Source organism: Aythya ferina (assembly GCF_964211825.1).
Source record: "Aythya ferina genome assembly, chromosome: 1".
NCBI classification, from domain to species: domain Eukaryota; kingdom Metazoa; phylum Chordata; class Aves; order Anseriformes; family Anatidae; genus Aythya; species Aythya ferina.
Window position 1 is genome coordinate 130,824,477 of NC_140296.1, and position 14,624 is coordinate 130,839,100.

At 37.2% G+C, this 14,624-nt stretch overlaps 1 protein-coding gene across 10 annotated transcripts in view; it reads left to right on the forward strand.

Moving 5' to 3' along the window:
• Positions 1 to 1,570: 1,570 nt before the first annotated feature.
• ABCC9 (ATP binding cassette subfamily C member 9) overlaps positions 1,571 to 14,624 on the forward strand; it is a 74,836-nt gene continuing 61,782 nt past the window's right edge. For 3 of the 10 annotated variants that reach the window (XM_084514478.1, XM_084514480.1, XM_084514472.1), the window contains exons 1-6: positions 1,573 to 1,815; positions 3,170 to 3,207; positions 9,381 to 9,546; positions 12,172 to 12,313; positions 12,679 to 12,800; positions 13,900 to 14,066. In XM_084514478.1, coding sequence (XP_084370604.1) covers positions 9,402 to 9,546; positions 12,172 to 12,313; positions 12,679 to 12,800; positions 13,900 to 14,066 — 576 coding nt within the window. In that variant the 5' untranslated portion in view covers positions 1,573 to 1,815; positions 3,170 to 3,207; positions 9,381 to 9,401. Of the gene's footprint in view, positions 1,816 to 1,930; positions 2,638 to 3,169; positions 3,208 to 9,380; positions 9,547 to 12,171; positions 12,314 to 12,678; positions 12,801 to 13,899; positions 14,067 to 14,624 lie in introns of those variants that run through there. The other 7 variants (XM_084514479.1, XM_084514477.1, XM_084514471.1 and 4 more) reach the window with 7 other exon arrangements.

A 14,624-nucleotide genomic window follows, 5' to 3' on the forward strand; every position in this document is an offset into this window, starting at 1 on the left:
TTAAAGCATTCAATTGGAAAATAGAAAATGAAACATTCTGGTAGCTGCTACTTTTATTTTCATATACTGTACCCTTTTTTTCCTTCCTTTTAAAACAGTTTGATGGAAATGGGTGAACCAAATTTTCATGTTTTAATTAAGAAAATCTTTCCATTACTTTTGTCCCCTTCTGTCTGAAATCACACCTTTTTTTTTTTTTTCCAAAACGCCACATGATGGGTTAAAGATTTTATTTTGTATCATCTTTAATGAAACATAGATATATAACAGAACTCAGATCCTTTCCCCTCAAAGTTACTTTTTCCTGAAACACTAAATATTAATATGTTAGAGGGAAGGAAAAAAAAAAAAAAAAAAAAAAAAAGGGCAAGTAAAACATTTCAAGTGCTGTGGAGGATGGTCAAGGACTGTCTCAGTCGCTCAGTGTAATGGTGTGTTGATGTTTCAAGTCAATGGGATATATCAAAAGGCAGTATTCTTCTTTAGATCTGAGGTTTCCACTTTTTTTTTTTCCTATAGTCATAAGGTAAAAAATAAAAAATAAAAATAAAAATCTCAGAAAAAGGAAAAGGCTGGATTTGCCAAGATTTTAATGATTCTGGCAATATTTGGCCCCAAGCATTCCCCTGCATATTCAGATCACAGTTTTCTGTAATCCCTTTCATAGCATGAAAACACATTTGACCACAATCTATTTGAGACCATCTGTTCCCCGCTGATCTCAGTGCAACCCCTGGATTCTGCTAGGTCTGAGCAAACTTTGTACCAGAGGCCTCTAGCTCTGGTACCCAACCCCAGAACCGCTGTGCTTGTAAATGCTCTGAGTATTTATGCCAAGCCCCAGGTCTAGCCCTAAGAACTTTGCCATTTTTGGCCTCAAGATGTATGGCTTGATAAAATGAAGCTATCATGACAGAAAAATCTGAACCTTGGCATATCTTGCTTCAATGGCACAGAAAGAAAATAGGCAACAAACCAGCCTGTAGGCTCTCGAGGACCTCTTTATTTTTAAATAAAGAAACATACGCAATGTAGCAACTTCCAGTGCTGCCAAAAAATATTATCCCTTATAAATAAGGGCAATTGTATGGAAAATTATATCCCTGGAATAAACATAACATTTACTTTGAATTTTATTTCAAGATTATTTGTTTTCAATCTATTTCAAAAGAAAAGCTATCCAGTACTTTAAGTGATAAAAAAGTGGAATTTCTTCTGTATGTTAAGCGGGAGAGTCTGGAGGGATCTAGGGTAAAGTAAAATATCTGAGTAGACTTATGCTTTCTCTTTTGCTCAAGATGATGGACAATGTACAAAATTATGTTGTCAAATTCAAATTAACCAAGCTTAATTCAAAAGAATTCAAAAACTGAAGCTCCCATGCCTGCCAAAAGTTAGACTACCTTGTTCAAACCAATTATTTCAGGATAACCATCTGATAATAGCCTGCGCATTGCAATGCAGCCTCTTGGATTCTTACCACTCCAGCGAGTAAGAATGAAAATAAAAGCAAGCAGAAGAAATCCCAGGGGACTGTAGCTTCAGGCGGCGAAAAATTGGTGCTTCTTGCTTGCCTGTCTCTTCCCAGTTTCCTGCCCCCTTCGGCGTGTGAGAAAGACAAGCAGAGTTTGTGCGCTTTGGAAACTCGATAGGAGGCAGCAGCTGATCTTCCCATCACCAGCCTAAAAATAATCCACTCCAGGGCTTGGAGCTGCTTCACTAAGTGGAGGAAAATCCTGCCACCGGGATGATATTGATCACATAGCACAACCGAGTGAAAATTTGGGTTGGTATTTTGTTTTTGTGTTTGCAAAGGTAAGCTACAGAGTTTGCTCTAACATTCAGCAAGCAAGCGGGGCATGCAGTGTCCCCCCCCCCCCCGTCATCCCCCACTAACCGTCTCCTCCTCCTTCCCTTTATATCTGTGGGACAGGGCTGCTCCTTGTTCTTTCCTGGGATTACAACTCAGATCTGTTTTCCTTTTCCTTTTCCATTCTCAGGCATTCTCAGGCTTTACAGTACCCTACCGCTGATGTTTTCTTTGCTGCTGTGCACAGGGTTATGTTTCTTTTTTTAAACCGTCCTGTCTTAGCATGTGGAGTCATAGGTTTTGCAGCAGGCAGCGTAGCACGCCGATGGTTGAAATCGCATTGTGTTAAGGAGCTTACCAAAAAAGAAAAAGCAATGTCTTAGATGTGTGAGAGCACTGCAGATGTTTGTGTGAAATACTTTTTAGCGTCAGTATTGTGTTTAGCAGCCTTGCTGTTGTGATTTTCTCTGTGTTTGGGGCCTGATCCAAAACCTACTGAAGTCAATGAGATACTTTGCTTTGACTTCAGTGCAGTTTGGATCGGGCTGCTGGTATACACCAGTTAGTGATGAGAATGCTGACAAGTATCAGAAATTCATCACCTTAAGGCCCAAGGTAACTGGGACAGTGCTTAGCAAGGAAGCAGGGTATATCTAGGGTAGCTGGTCAAAGCCGAAATAGAAATGGAGAAATTTGGTACAGGATCATTTAGGGTAAAAGAGATTTTAAGTGGGCAGCACTTTTTTGCCATTGACTTAGCAGAACTCTTTGAAAATAGTGCATATCTATGGATTGCAGATTCCATTATATCAGGTGCTTTTAGGGAGGTAAGAAAAAAGAATTAATAGGTTTACACCTGGAAAGAAAAATGATTCAGAGCACTAACTGAAAATCCATGGCAAGTTAGGCCTTCCATACTGCTTATCCTACCTAAAAATAATTTGATCTTTGTTAAATTTTCTCTGTGAATTTCAGGAAAGAAGGAAAAAAAATCTTGCTTTTGTAATGACTCCATTACTGAGAAGTTAAAAGCCAACTACTTTCATAAGACTCGCAGTATTTTCTCCATCCTGCATCTGTGTACACATATGCATGTATATATATATGTATACATGTATACATGTGTACTTGTATATATGCATATATGGGCATATAATGCAAATTCTAAGACCAAAAAAATATGAACTGAGACCCAAATATGCTCTGTAAGCTGATGTATTTTAATCAGGAAGCGCATCTATTGATTTTATTTTATTTTTTAAGGCAACTGAACTGCTGAAATAAATACTTTTTTAAAGTTCCATATTTCCCCCAAGCAAGGTCCACCTGAGAACTGTATTTATGCTGTTTTCTTTACAGTCATATCTTGCAGAGCGTGCAGAACAGTGATAATCCAGGTAAGATAAAACTCTTGAATATGAAGATTTTTAAGCCCAATTTTAAAGTCTTATTTTAAAGATAATTAAAATGTATTTATCTTATTTATTTATTTATTTACCTATTTATTTATTTATTTATCTTATTTTAAATATAATTAAAATCAATTTTAAAGATAATTAAAATGTCTGTAACTCTGTAACTCAAATTCTAAACAGTTTTGCACTCAGGCTGTTCTTATTGTTTTTATGGAAATTTACATTTTCTGCCATTTTCCTATTTTATTCTTTTCTATAGCTTATGTAAATTATCTCAGGAATTGACTCTATGCATTAAGGATAGCAATTTCAATTTGTTAAAATGAGATTTGTAAGTGTTTAGGTTAAATATTTCATCACATTCATGCTTAATTTGTTGTCCTTTTACTTTTTTCTTCCCAAAATGCTTTTCTTATTCACAATGAGTATACATGTATGTTCCTAAACTCTTTTGCACTGATTTCTGTTTATTATATTATGACAATGTCTGTACACCTTAACTCAGAGCCAGAAAGTCTCAGTTTGCCAGTGATGGAGATTTTTTGATGAAAATTTAAATGCTTAAAGGGCATAAACTTTTTTAGCTATTTCATTGCAGGGTGAGCTGCTGTTAGTTCACATCCTCATTAAAGTAAACCAACAAGGAATCAGATTGCCAAATGATGTCAAGGAGAGATGAAACTGTCCACTGGCACCATCATGGACTCATCCTCCTGACTGTTCTTTTCATTCCTCTACTCTGTGAAGTTCTGCTCATTGCTTTAGCTTGCAGCAGACTGTTTGCAAAGGGAGAAAGAAAAAGCACCACTGAAAATCTGTAACTAGTTCTACTCTTTGCAAAGACTGAAGTTAAACTGAACAATTTGTCATTAATTTTGAAGGACAAAGGCCTCTCATTGTACAAGTGATAAAACAAAAAATTACCAGGTATTTGGCAGCCTTACTGGGGCTGAATGTAGCTGCTACCCTCAAATAGTATGCACTTGTTAGCTGAAGATCTTTATCACATTACTGCATTTCTCCTGACTGAAATGCTAGGTTAAGCCTAGTGTGCTTGCCAATGTTATTATAAAGTATACCATTCCTACTATAATTAGTAGTAAAGCAAATATATAATGATATCCTCACTTTGGTGCAATCAGCCCTGCATAGCTTGGTGGCCTACTGTATTCAGCAGAAAGAGAAATTATCTCTGGGAAAGCCATTTTTGTAATAGCCATAATACTGTTTTCTGAAATGAGTGTTAGGATCTCAACAGGCATCCTGAAAGGCTACTGCTACTTGATGAGAAATAGTGGTCAATAACTTCAGATGTCCAAAAAATTTCAAAACAACTTGTTACCCTTTCATCTGTCCTCTCCTGAATATTTATGTCTAGGTTATGCATTCTGTTGTTTTGTAGTGGCAGTTGGACTGCTCCCGTTTATTGCAGTCATTCCTGTACACTATACAAAGCCATCTGCCTGTAAATAAGCCTTCAGCTACAAACACTACAAACTGAGTAAGAACTTAGAAAAAAGGTCTTGGTAATTCATGTGAGAAGAAGAGGTCTCTGTGCTTTCCAGAGGCTGTCCCTTCCTTTGGGACACATAGGTGAAGATTTGCTAAGAAACCAGTGGACATTTCCCTGCTGTGCTATTCCCCATGACTCATAGGTCCTTGAGTTTGTCCTAAATGAGCTAACATTGAAATTGAAGTATGGCAGCTGCAACAACTCAGCACTGATCTCGTCTCAGGCTTGCAGCGAGCAGAGCTTCTTGTCTTGGAAAGAGTACCGTGGTAATAGAACACCATTAACTCTGAGACAGAGTTAATATATTCATGGTTCCCCATTGGACCTTGTAGAGTACAACAAAGCAGGCAGCTGCCTGGAGCAGCAGGCTGCTGGGGAAGATAAAGCAACCTGGCTTTGCTGCTCGATTCACCTACATACAATTCCAGGAATTAGAATCTCCATGCTGCTGCCAGTGTCACCAAGGATGGAGGCTTGGCACGTGTAGGAGGGCAACTGTGATAATGTCTCTGAGTTGCAACAACCTCTGCTGTTCTCTCTACCATCCCTTAACAACAGAAATCTCAAATCTCTCCTCATGTGGCTCTGCAGCCCAGCTTTTCCTCTTCGACCCCTCACTGCATACATACTGCAGCCTGAAAAGTTTGTCTCCACATCTTTGGTAAGGAGAAAAGTTAGCTTTGGCTACACTGTGTGGAAAGCTTGAGTGAACTTTGTATTCTGACTTGCTTAGAGCTAACTCAAAGAGCTTCAACATGGCTATTCATTTCAGGCATAAACTGTTTTTCAGTGTGGCCAATATTCTGTCTTTGGCAATGATAAAGAACTGGTGCTTGGGAAAAAACATAAGTCTTTGGAGTATTTAATTATGTTATAGCATGATGCTTAGCACTGCGTGAAACAAGCAGCACTTCCTCATTTAGGCAATATACCTCTATCCATCTCTCTATAGGTCTAGTTCTAAATGAACCCTAGCATAACCTTACTAAAGCCAATGGAAGAAAAGTCTAATTATTAATGAGGAACCCAAATTTGGTCAGTGGTCATTCATAAATGTGTTTCATCTTCCTTTCTAAATCCAGCTGTAGTTTTGATGAGTTTTAGCATTAGGAAAAACTACAATTCTTGATATTATTTCAAAATTTGATGTTCTTCCATTTCACATTTTTGTTCTGTGAAAAGAAACTTTATGGTATTACAGAACAAGAGGGATTAGTGCTTTTTCATTCTGCCTTTTATTGGTTATATGCAGGTGAGATCTTCCAAGCTATCTTCATTTCCAGGATCAGTTTTTTGACTCAAAATTTTCAAATGTGCATCTGTGCATCTCCAAAGTCTATGTACATGAGTTTTCCAAAAGTCAGAGCTAGGTCTAGTGGTTTGGGCCACATGGGCAAAACTGGGGAGGTTGTATCTGATCTTATCTGATCTGATACCTTCTGCACCTGAAGTGGATGCGAAAGGAATGCTGAAGTGGTTTGTTGCTCCCTGTGAGGGACAATTATTTCTCTGCCTCTAATGTAATGCAGTGTATTTTCATACATCACTATTCAAGACACAAAGAACAGCTAGCAGCCTGTCTTCAAACACCAGAAAGCATCCATGAAAGCTGGCATGTACCAACAGATGCAGTACATCTCCTCTGTGGGTCCTCCATTCACAGCCATAGTTCAGGTCTAGCTCAATGACAGATGGACAGTTGGAAGGAAGGAAAGAAGGACGGACGGACGGACGGATGGACAGGAGGGCAGACCACTGGAATATTAATGTTTCCTGATGATCAGAATACTTTAATAGATTTTAAGCCTTAGGAGCATTAATAATGGCGGTCACTGGATGTGCTGATTAAAAAAGAAGTGTTTTCTGATTTAGTAACTTGGGAATTAATGGTCAATTACTTTATTTCATTTCATTGACAATGCAATCTTTTTGATTGTGTTTTTGTTTGTTTGTTGGTTTATTTTAACAAACTAACCAACCTAGACTCTGATTTCTCTCATTTTAAGAGAAGAAAATTAAATTCTAGCTCTTTGAACCTGTAACAAAAATGTTGTTAATAGACAGCTTATACGTATCTTGAAAATGATCATCAGTATGACAGACACTGTCTCTCTGTATTGGTGTTAATGACAGAAACAGATTCTTTCCTCAGCTCTATCAATGTACAAAGGATGGTTGTTTTTAAGATAGTATATTGTTGGACATACTCCACCATAAAACTGAGCACAGCAAAGGTGCTATGCATCTTTCTTGACAGCTTCTAGGGACCACTGTTTGAGGTGTAATAAGAATCCTCTAGAAACTGATGGTTAGGTCCTAGCTAGCAGAGAGCACTCTCCATGCAGATAATGGCCTATTCTTGCATGGGGACATCTACTGCCTATATTCCATTTCACTTCCAGAAAAATGGGAAGAAAGAAAAAAAAAAGGCAAAACAGTTTCCCTTAGCTTCTCTTGGACACAGTTTTAATCCTTTCTCCCAGATTTATATTTGACCAGAAGCCAAAAGCTACACTTGAAGTCAGTGATTCAGTACTTGTTTGAACCCAGGATCCCCCTGCCCTTCAGTACCAATCCAACAACTAGACCACAATAGCATCTTATGCTGTCTCAGAAAAGAGCCCTATTTGTGGGAAAGGGAGGAAAATTCCCAGCAGAACTCCCTTGGACTTCTGACCTTCGATAAAAATGAGGAAACAACACTTCTGATTTTCAAGAGATTATCATTACCATTATGTTTCTCTTAAAGGAGACATGTCAAGCTTTTACAAATTAAAAACAATCTCCTTGTAGTTTTTTTTTTTAAGTTATTTGTTTGTTCTGTTAATAACTCTACAGACTATTTAGAAAGAATTCATGAATTCAAAGGAATACTTATTTTGGATTATTAAACATTTAGAATTTTGAATATATTTTATATTAAAGTATAATGTCAGATTGATAGTGGTCATATCATACTATTCATTTTGGAGATTGGGTGAAATTCTCCATCAAATTTTGTTCTACTGAAAATTGAGTGGGTTACCCATCATCTGTTGCACCACAGTAGGTACATGAATTCATGTTTGCAGAATGTGGTCCACCATATGACCCTTTGTTATGCTTCACTTCTGGTAAATCTCAATCCACGAATCCCTGATATGTTTGGAAAAGGGGTTGCATTTATCACATTCTTTTCAATTAAACTCCTTTACATGTTACAGTGATATATTTCAATATGGATTACGTTTTCTGGACCCAGCAAAATACTACTTAAAAGTAGTATTTTTAAAAAAAAAGAGGGGATTAGCAGAGGTTCAAAGTGCTTCTTTGATCTCTGAATTCTTTTGAAGATCTTTGTATTTGTGTTCTCTCCAAGGTAGTACTTGAGTAATTTATATTTACCTTGTCATATTTACCGTTTTTAAACAAGTAAACCGATAAAACTAGTCTGAACTATCTAAGGAAATAAGGAAAGCATTTTTCCTCATTGAACTAAACTTTTCTTTTTTAAATTGTATTCATGTATTTTTTGCATGTCTTTATTGTTCTGAGTATGCAAAACTCTTTAATGCCAATGTTATTACAGAAAGATGCATTCACCAAAACATACAATATACTTCGCTGAATTAAAGGCATTCTTTTTATTTAGCGTGTAAAATTTGAAAAACAATGTTGTAAGCAGATAAGTTTACACAAGCTATTCTACAGCACTACATTTCTGTGTATAGGTTTTGGGAAAAGAAACCAGCAATGAAACATTTTGGTGGCAATCTTCTTTGATCTTCCTATAAAGAAGAATAAATAAATAACTAATGCACAGGGTGATAAAAGCCAGAATCTGGCCATAACTCTGGGTCATATTGTAGCCCACACTCTGCAAGCATGAACGCATGAGCTTATCTTGGTGTACAAAGATAATCTCATAAGAAAACATGGAAGCCAAATAGTGGCCTAGATGAGGCTAAGCATGTGCATAAGGATTTGCAGGATCAACAAGCATGAATGCTGATTTACTGCCCATGCAATCTTCAGTACAACCTACTTTGATTAAGTAGGTTCACACTTTGTCTGGAATGACTAGTGTATATGATCACTGTTGTTCAATGGGACAATGAAAAAATGCAAAATATCAGGGAATTCAAAGCTGCTAAACAAAAGGTTCAATGTGCTTGCACTGAAAATGTGCAACAAATCTTATGAACAGAAAAGTTGCGCAGAGTGTTGTCTCATCAAAGAAAGAGTAACACACAAGATTCAGCTAATGTGAACTTGAGTTTTCTTACTAGAAGTGAAAGTATTTTTTCTCAAAAATTTCTTGTTCTTTTTCCACATCCTCTTATGAATATAGAGCACTTGCAGTCTAACTCTTGTGCATATAATGAACACTAGAAGACATTGCACAGTATATTTAATTAATGTATATTCGTTTAATATATTTAATATAAACACGGCCTTCTTTCCAATGTGCTTGTACTTGAACAGGCCCCAGAGCATTTTCAAAATACCAGAAATTTATTCTTTGTCAATTGCTCAGTGTGTTCCTCATGTATCTCCCTCTCTCTCTCTCTCTCTCTCTCTCTGTATGTAGCTGAAATAAATGTTAGCAGTCTTGGTAGTCAACTCTTGCTTCAACATGTCTCTTGTATTCTCTTTTTTGTAGTAGCCAGACCTTCTGGAAGCCATGAGGCTTGCATTTTGTGGTAACGACAATGCTTCAGCCTATAACATCAGTGCTGGTGTTCTTAGAAATGTCTGCTTTGTGGATGCCCTCAACTTGGTTCCCCATGTCTTCCTGCTTTTTATCACCTTTCCAATTTTGTTCATTGGTGAGTTATTCAGTGGAGCTGTGCAATCCTACAAACACTTGAGCATGTGTTTAAACTCAGACATGTTTACATGTGCCTAGAGGCCAGTGGTGCTAACTGCTGGATGCTTTGTATTTAATAATTTTTAAAAAGAAGAGAAAGAGTGGTTTGATCCAGAGGACCCGGAGCAAACTCACTTGACATATTGGGAATTTTAGATACAAATCTGAAGTAAGAAACAAGAAAGATGGATGAGAACCAGAAAAAACAGTTTGAAATGCTTTGAAACTCCTCTCTGGAGAGGCTTTCTTCAGATTTGAAATTAGCAACTTGCAAACTTTGTTATTTATAGATGCTATAAGACTTAAGACAGTGGGTCTGAATTCCCTTGAAGTTATGCGAATTTTGGAGAATATCTTGGATCTAGCAGTAGGAGAAATGTAGGAAACTTTTAAAACAGAATAATTCTCTCTTTTGCCAATATTTGGAAGCAAAGGTAGAGCAAAGGTTACAATCTTTGCCTATGGGAATGAAAATAATAAATGATAAATATTTCTGGGCTAAGTGGGCTGGTGAGCTAAGACACTTAATAACTAGCAATCAAAGCTATCGTAAGGTCCAGAGACTGAAAGCTAATTGAATAATTAAATGGGGGAATAGGAAACAAATTTTAACAGAAGAGTAATTAAAGACTGGAGAAAAAAAAAAATCAACAACAAAGGTTATGGGGCACTGCATCCAACAGAAATCTTAATATCAGTGCTGGATCTTTCTCTGAGGTAAGATGTAAGCCATCCTTGAATTACAGGGCTTTCTGCAGAAGTGTTTGAAACCTAGTACAGGGTCTGAGGGCTGACATTATCTTTTACAACTTTCTGTGTTGTATCAACTTGTAGCAGGCTCCTTTAATATTTTTACAGGTATTAGCCAATTAATTTTGAAATAGTATTGCGACAACTAAGAATTCACTCTGTTTTCTAACAATGTTAGAAATAAAACATGGTAGCTTAAATTATATGGCATGCAATTATATATGTGTGTGTGTGTGTGTGTGTGTGTGTGTCTGTATACAATTCTTTCTTTTCTATTTTGTACCATGATAAACAGGAGAAGTAGGTGTTGGACAGAGCTTTAAGAGCCAGCTAGAGTCCACAACATTGACTGAATCTAAAATTGAAAACTGATGATGAAATGTGTGCAGATTTATGTGCAAAAGGAAATAAAAATGAAAAGCAGCTTGGAAGAGACAAAGATAAAAGCAAGGTCAAAGGAAGACATATTTGACTAGGAAAATCTTTGGAAACTCTGGAGAGTTCTTGAGTTAGACAGGGAGAAGAGAGGATATTTTGGTCCTGCAGTCCTTTGCATATTAAAGGATGAAATGGTGATAAACTGATGGTTTCCAAAAATTAATAAACAAGGGTTCTTGTGTATGTCTTAGTCACCTGATGAGCCCTATGCATTATGAGACACTACCTCCATCCATGGCAGGGACTTAGAACTAGATGAGCCTTTCCAACCCAAACCTTTTTATGATTCTTTCATTCTGCGATCCTTGTGTATCAAAGGTATATCCTCAACTTTAAATTCAGTTCTGCACCATCTGAAAGAAAAAGATGGAAAGCTCATATCCTAGTTAAAAATGTTTTTTGTTTGTTGGTTTGGTTGGTTGGTTGTGTTTTTATTTTTTTACTTCCCCTAAAAATTTGTGTTCTTGAGTTTCTCTCTGTGAGTTCCAGAATTTGCCGTATAGTAAAAGGGACATGTACGGACCAGAGCATTTAGACTGAATGGTTCAGGACAGGCCTTTACCAGAATGGGAAAGGACAGAGGACAAGTTGCCTTACAAAGCAACATGCAAGAAAGAACTTGACACCATGAGAGACTAACCTCTGATCAAACTTCAGTTCCTCACAGCACTGACACGTCTGTCAGGTCCCTGGTGTCCAGCTTGTTTTCAGGTTACTGGCTTAGAGACAATCTTCTCTGAAGAGGATAGTTGATATCTGAGGTGATGAAACTGAAATAGGCTTCAAATTTAATTCATTGATTAAATCAGCTGAGTTCTGGTAGTGGGAGCTTTGAATGCACAAGGCCAGGCTGCGCCAGAGGAGACTGGGAAATGGCTGCCTGGTATCCCCTGAGATAGTGCTCCCAGCCAGGCCTGAGAGAGACATAATAAATTTTATTTGTTTGAAGTAAATATATCTCTTTGAGGCCTCATTGGAGGATGTATTTTTATATCAGTTGGCAGCTTTGCCTGCTCTTGATCTGTGGCTGGGAAAAACATGACGACACCACCATTTCAGTTCTGTCAGCCCCTGTCATGCGAGGGAGAGACCAAGATATTCCTATTGTCTTTTTCATCCTTGTTCTTGGCCAGGAACCTCTTCTCTTTGATTGCTATTTTGGAAAGTCTGTTGTCCTGTTGTCTGCAGGGTCAGATCTAAATTATGGAGGGCTACATGGCAACTCAGACACTCCTGGGTCACAAGGGTAGGTAACAACAGGTCTTGTAGCTCTTTTATGATGTTGATAGTTGATTTGCTTTTCAACTGATGAAGCATGACTACGGCTTAGAATGGATAACCAGATCTCTTGCTGGCTGAATGCTAACTTTCTTCCTTCATTAATATTATTTTCCAGGCTGGGGAAGCCAAAGCTCCAAAGTCCAGATTCACCACAATACATGGCTACACTTCCCTGGACACAACCTACGGTGGATCCTGACATTCACTCTCCTGTTTGTACATGTGTGTGAAATAGCAGAGGGCATAGTTTCTGATACGTAAGTGACAGTGATGGGTGGATAGCCAAGTTAATCAAATTTGTTAATGTACACTGTTAACATGTGACATGCTTGCTAATATGTTCTAAAGAGTTGCTTTTTTTCCCAAAAAAGATGGAGCATCAATTCAGAAACTCTTGATTTCAAAGGGGTAATGAAATGACTGTTCTTAGATAATTGTTATTCTCCTCTCAAGCTATAACAGTAAGTAAATATTGACAGAAATTAACACATACACATGGAGAAAAAAGTGCTACTAGGAAAGTCATATTTGTCCTCTTAAGTAGTTTAACAGAATACCTAGCAATGTAATATTGGGGAATAAAGACACCAAATTCACTAACTTAAACCTCATTTATTTTCAGACAAATGAAATCTCGCCATCTCCATCTCTTTCTACCAGCTATAATGGGATTTGTGGCTGCTACTGTATCCATAGTCTATTATCATAACATTGAAACATCTAACTTTCCAAAGTTACTGTTAGGTAAGTCTGAGTCTGATATTTCTGTACTCTTACAAAAAGCAGTAGGTTAGCCAAAGTCAGCTTGCTTAGATTGAAAAGGAAGATGAAATCCAGAGGAATATTAAAAGTAATTTTCTGCTCATAGAACTACTATTGCTGTAGGAGTTACTACACCTTTTATTAGGTACACAGAGAAAACTATTTTTAAAAATAATCACAAAAGGGAAAGCACAGTATGCTTATAGTATTTCTGGCATGAGCTTTTAGGTGTTCTTTTTTGACACCGCTCACTAATTTGGGGGAAAAACTTATTCAACTCAAAAGGGCTATTTTGAAAGGCCATTTTTAATAGTAATCTGTTCACAAGCCATCCTGTGCAGATGGCTGTTGTTTCTCAGCATCTATTGCAGCTTACTCTGCATTTATCCAGTCTAATGAATGCCATCCCTTGCTTTTTCCAAATACGCTTGGCAGGTAGGGGGTAAGGAAGGTATATCTTTGAGAAACACAGCTACCTTGTATTCATGACATCTATCTCAGTCAGCAGGTGGTCAGAAGAATTTGACTAGACAATGAAGGATAATGTTTCATGGAACTATACTGTCCAAATTACCTGTATCTCAACAACCTGAACTAGTAATTGTCAGATACAAACCAGGCTGCAGGATATAATTAAACTATGTATACTTTGTTTCAAAATAAACACATTTCCAAACGCACACCTATGATGAACCCTACTATTTCAAAGATGCAATAAGATATTTGTCATGTTAAGTGATTTTTACTTAATTTTATTAACATAGTTTCCCATCAGATTGTCTTTAATGGACTTTTTAACTGTGCAAAGACTCAACATAGTGGATCTCTTTGAAAGGTGGTAGCCAAGAAAAGTAAACAGTGACTTGTGAAAAGAAAATGCAAAGTAAATCTCATGATCCCCATCTCCTGACTTTGGCTGACATTACCCTTGGCCAGCCTGCAGGCTGGTGATACAGAAGATCACCATGCTTGCATCGAATTAAGCTTAAGAATATTTCTGCTTGAGAAAGCTACAGCTTCTGCAGCATTATCATAGCTAAACTATGTATTTTATAATGATGCATGTGCACCTGTTTTACAGCTCTCTTTCTTTATTGGGTAATGGCGTTTGTCACCAAAACAATCAAGCTTGTCAGATACTGCCAGGATGGTGTGCCTTTTTCTCAGCTGCGTTTCTGCATCACTGGAATTATGGTCATTCTCTATGGACTGCTGATGGCTGTGGAGATCAATGTTATTCGAGTTAGGGTATGTGATTTCGTGATCAGGTTCTGAAAAGATATCTGTAGTATCTCAGGGATGAAGATGGATCATTAGTCCCAGTAACTGTAACTTGTGTCAAGTTTACATCCAACTTTGTCTTATCTATGGATGTCTCATTAATTCTGTAGAAATCAATGGGACCTGGTGTCTTTTTTAAATATATCCTTGATTTAGGCCCTAGACTTGTTATTATGTGTGCATATGAATATATATACATACAGAGAATACATGTGTATATAGATATACAAGCATATTTGTGCATGTATAGGTATGTGTGTGTGTAATCTGTACAGTATATGCTATGTTAATGCAGATAAACTATATATGCATAAACAAGCATATGCTTTTACCCATTGTAATTTAAAACATATACCAAGAGTTCTTTTGTTGCTATTCAGACAGAGATAGGTGGTACTGGTAGGGTATAGTGGATTGTCTACATACCACAGTGGTCAATTATTTGACAGTTACATTGTCAAAATGGAAATACTCCTGCTTAAATGCAAATGTATATTTGATTGTAATGTATAATTGCTTTTACAT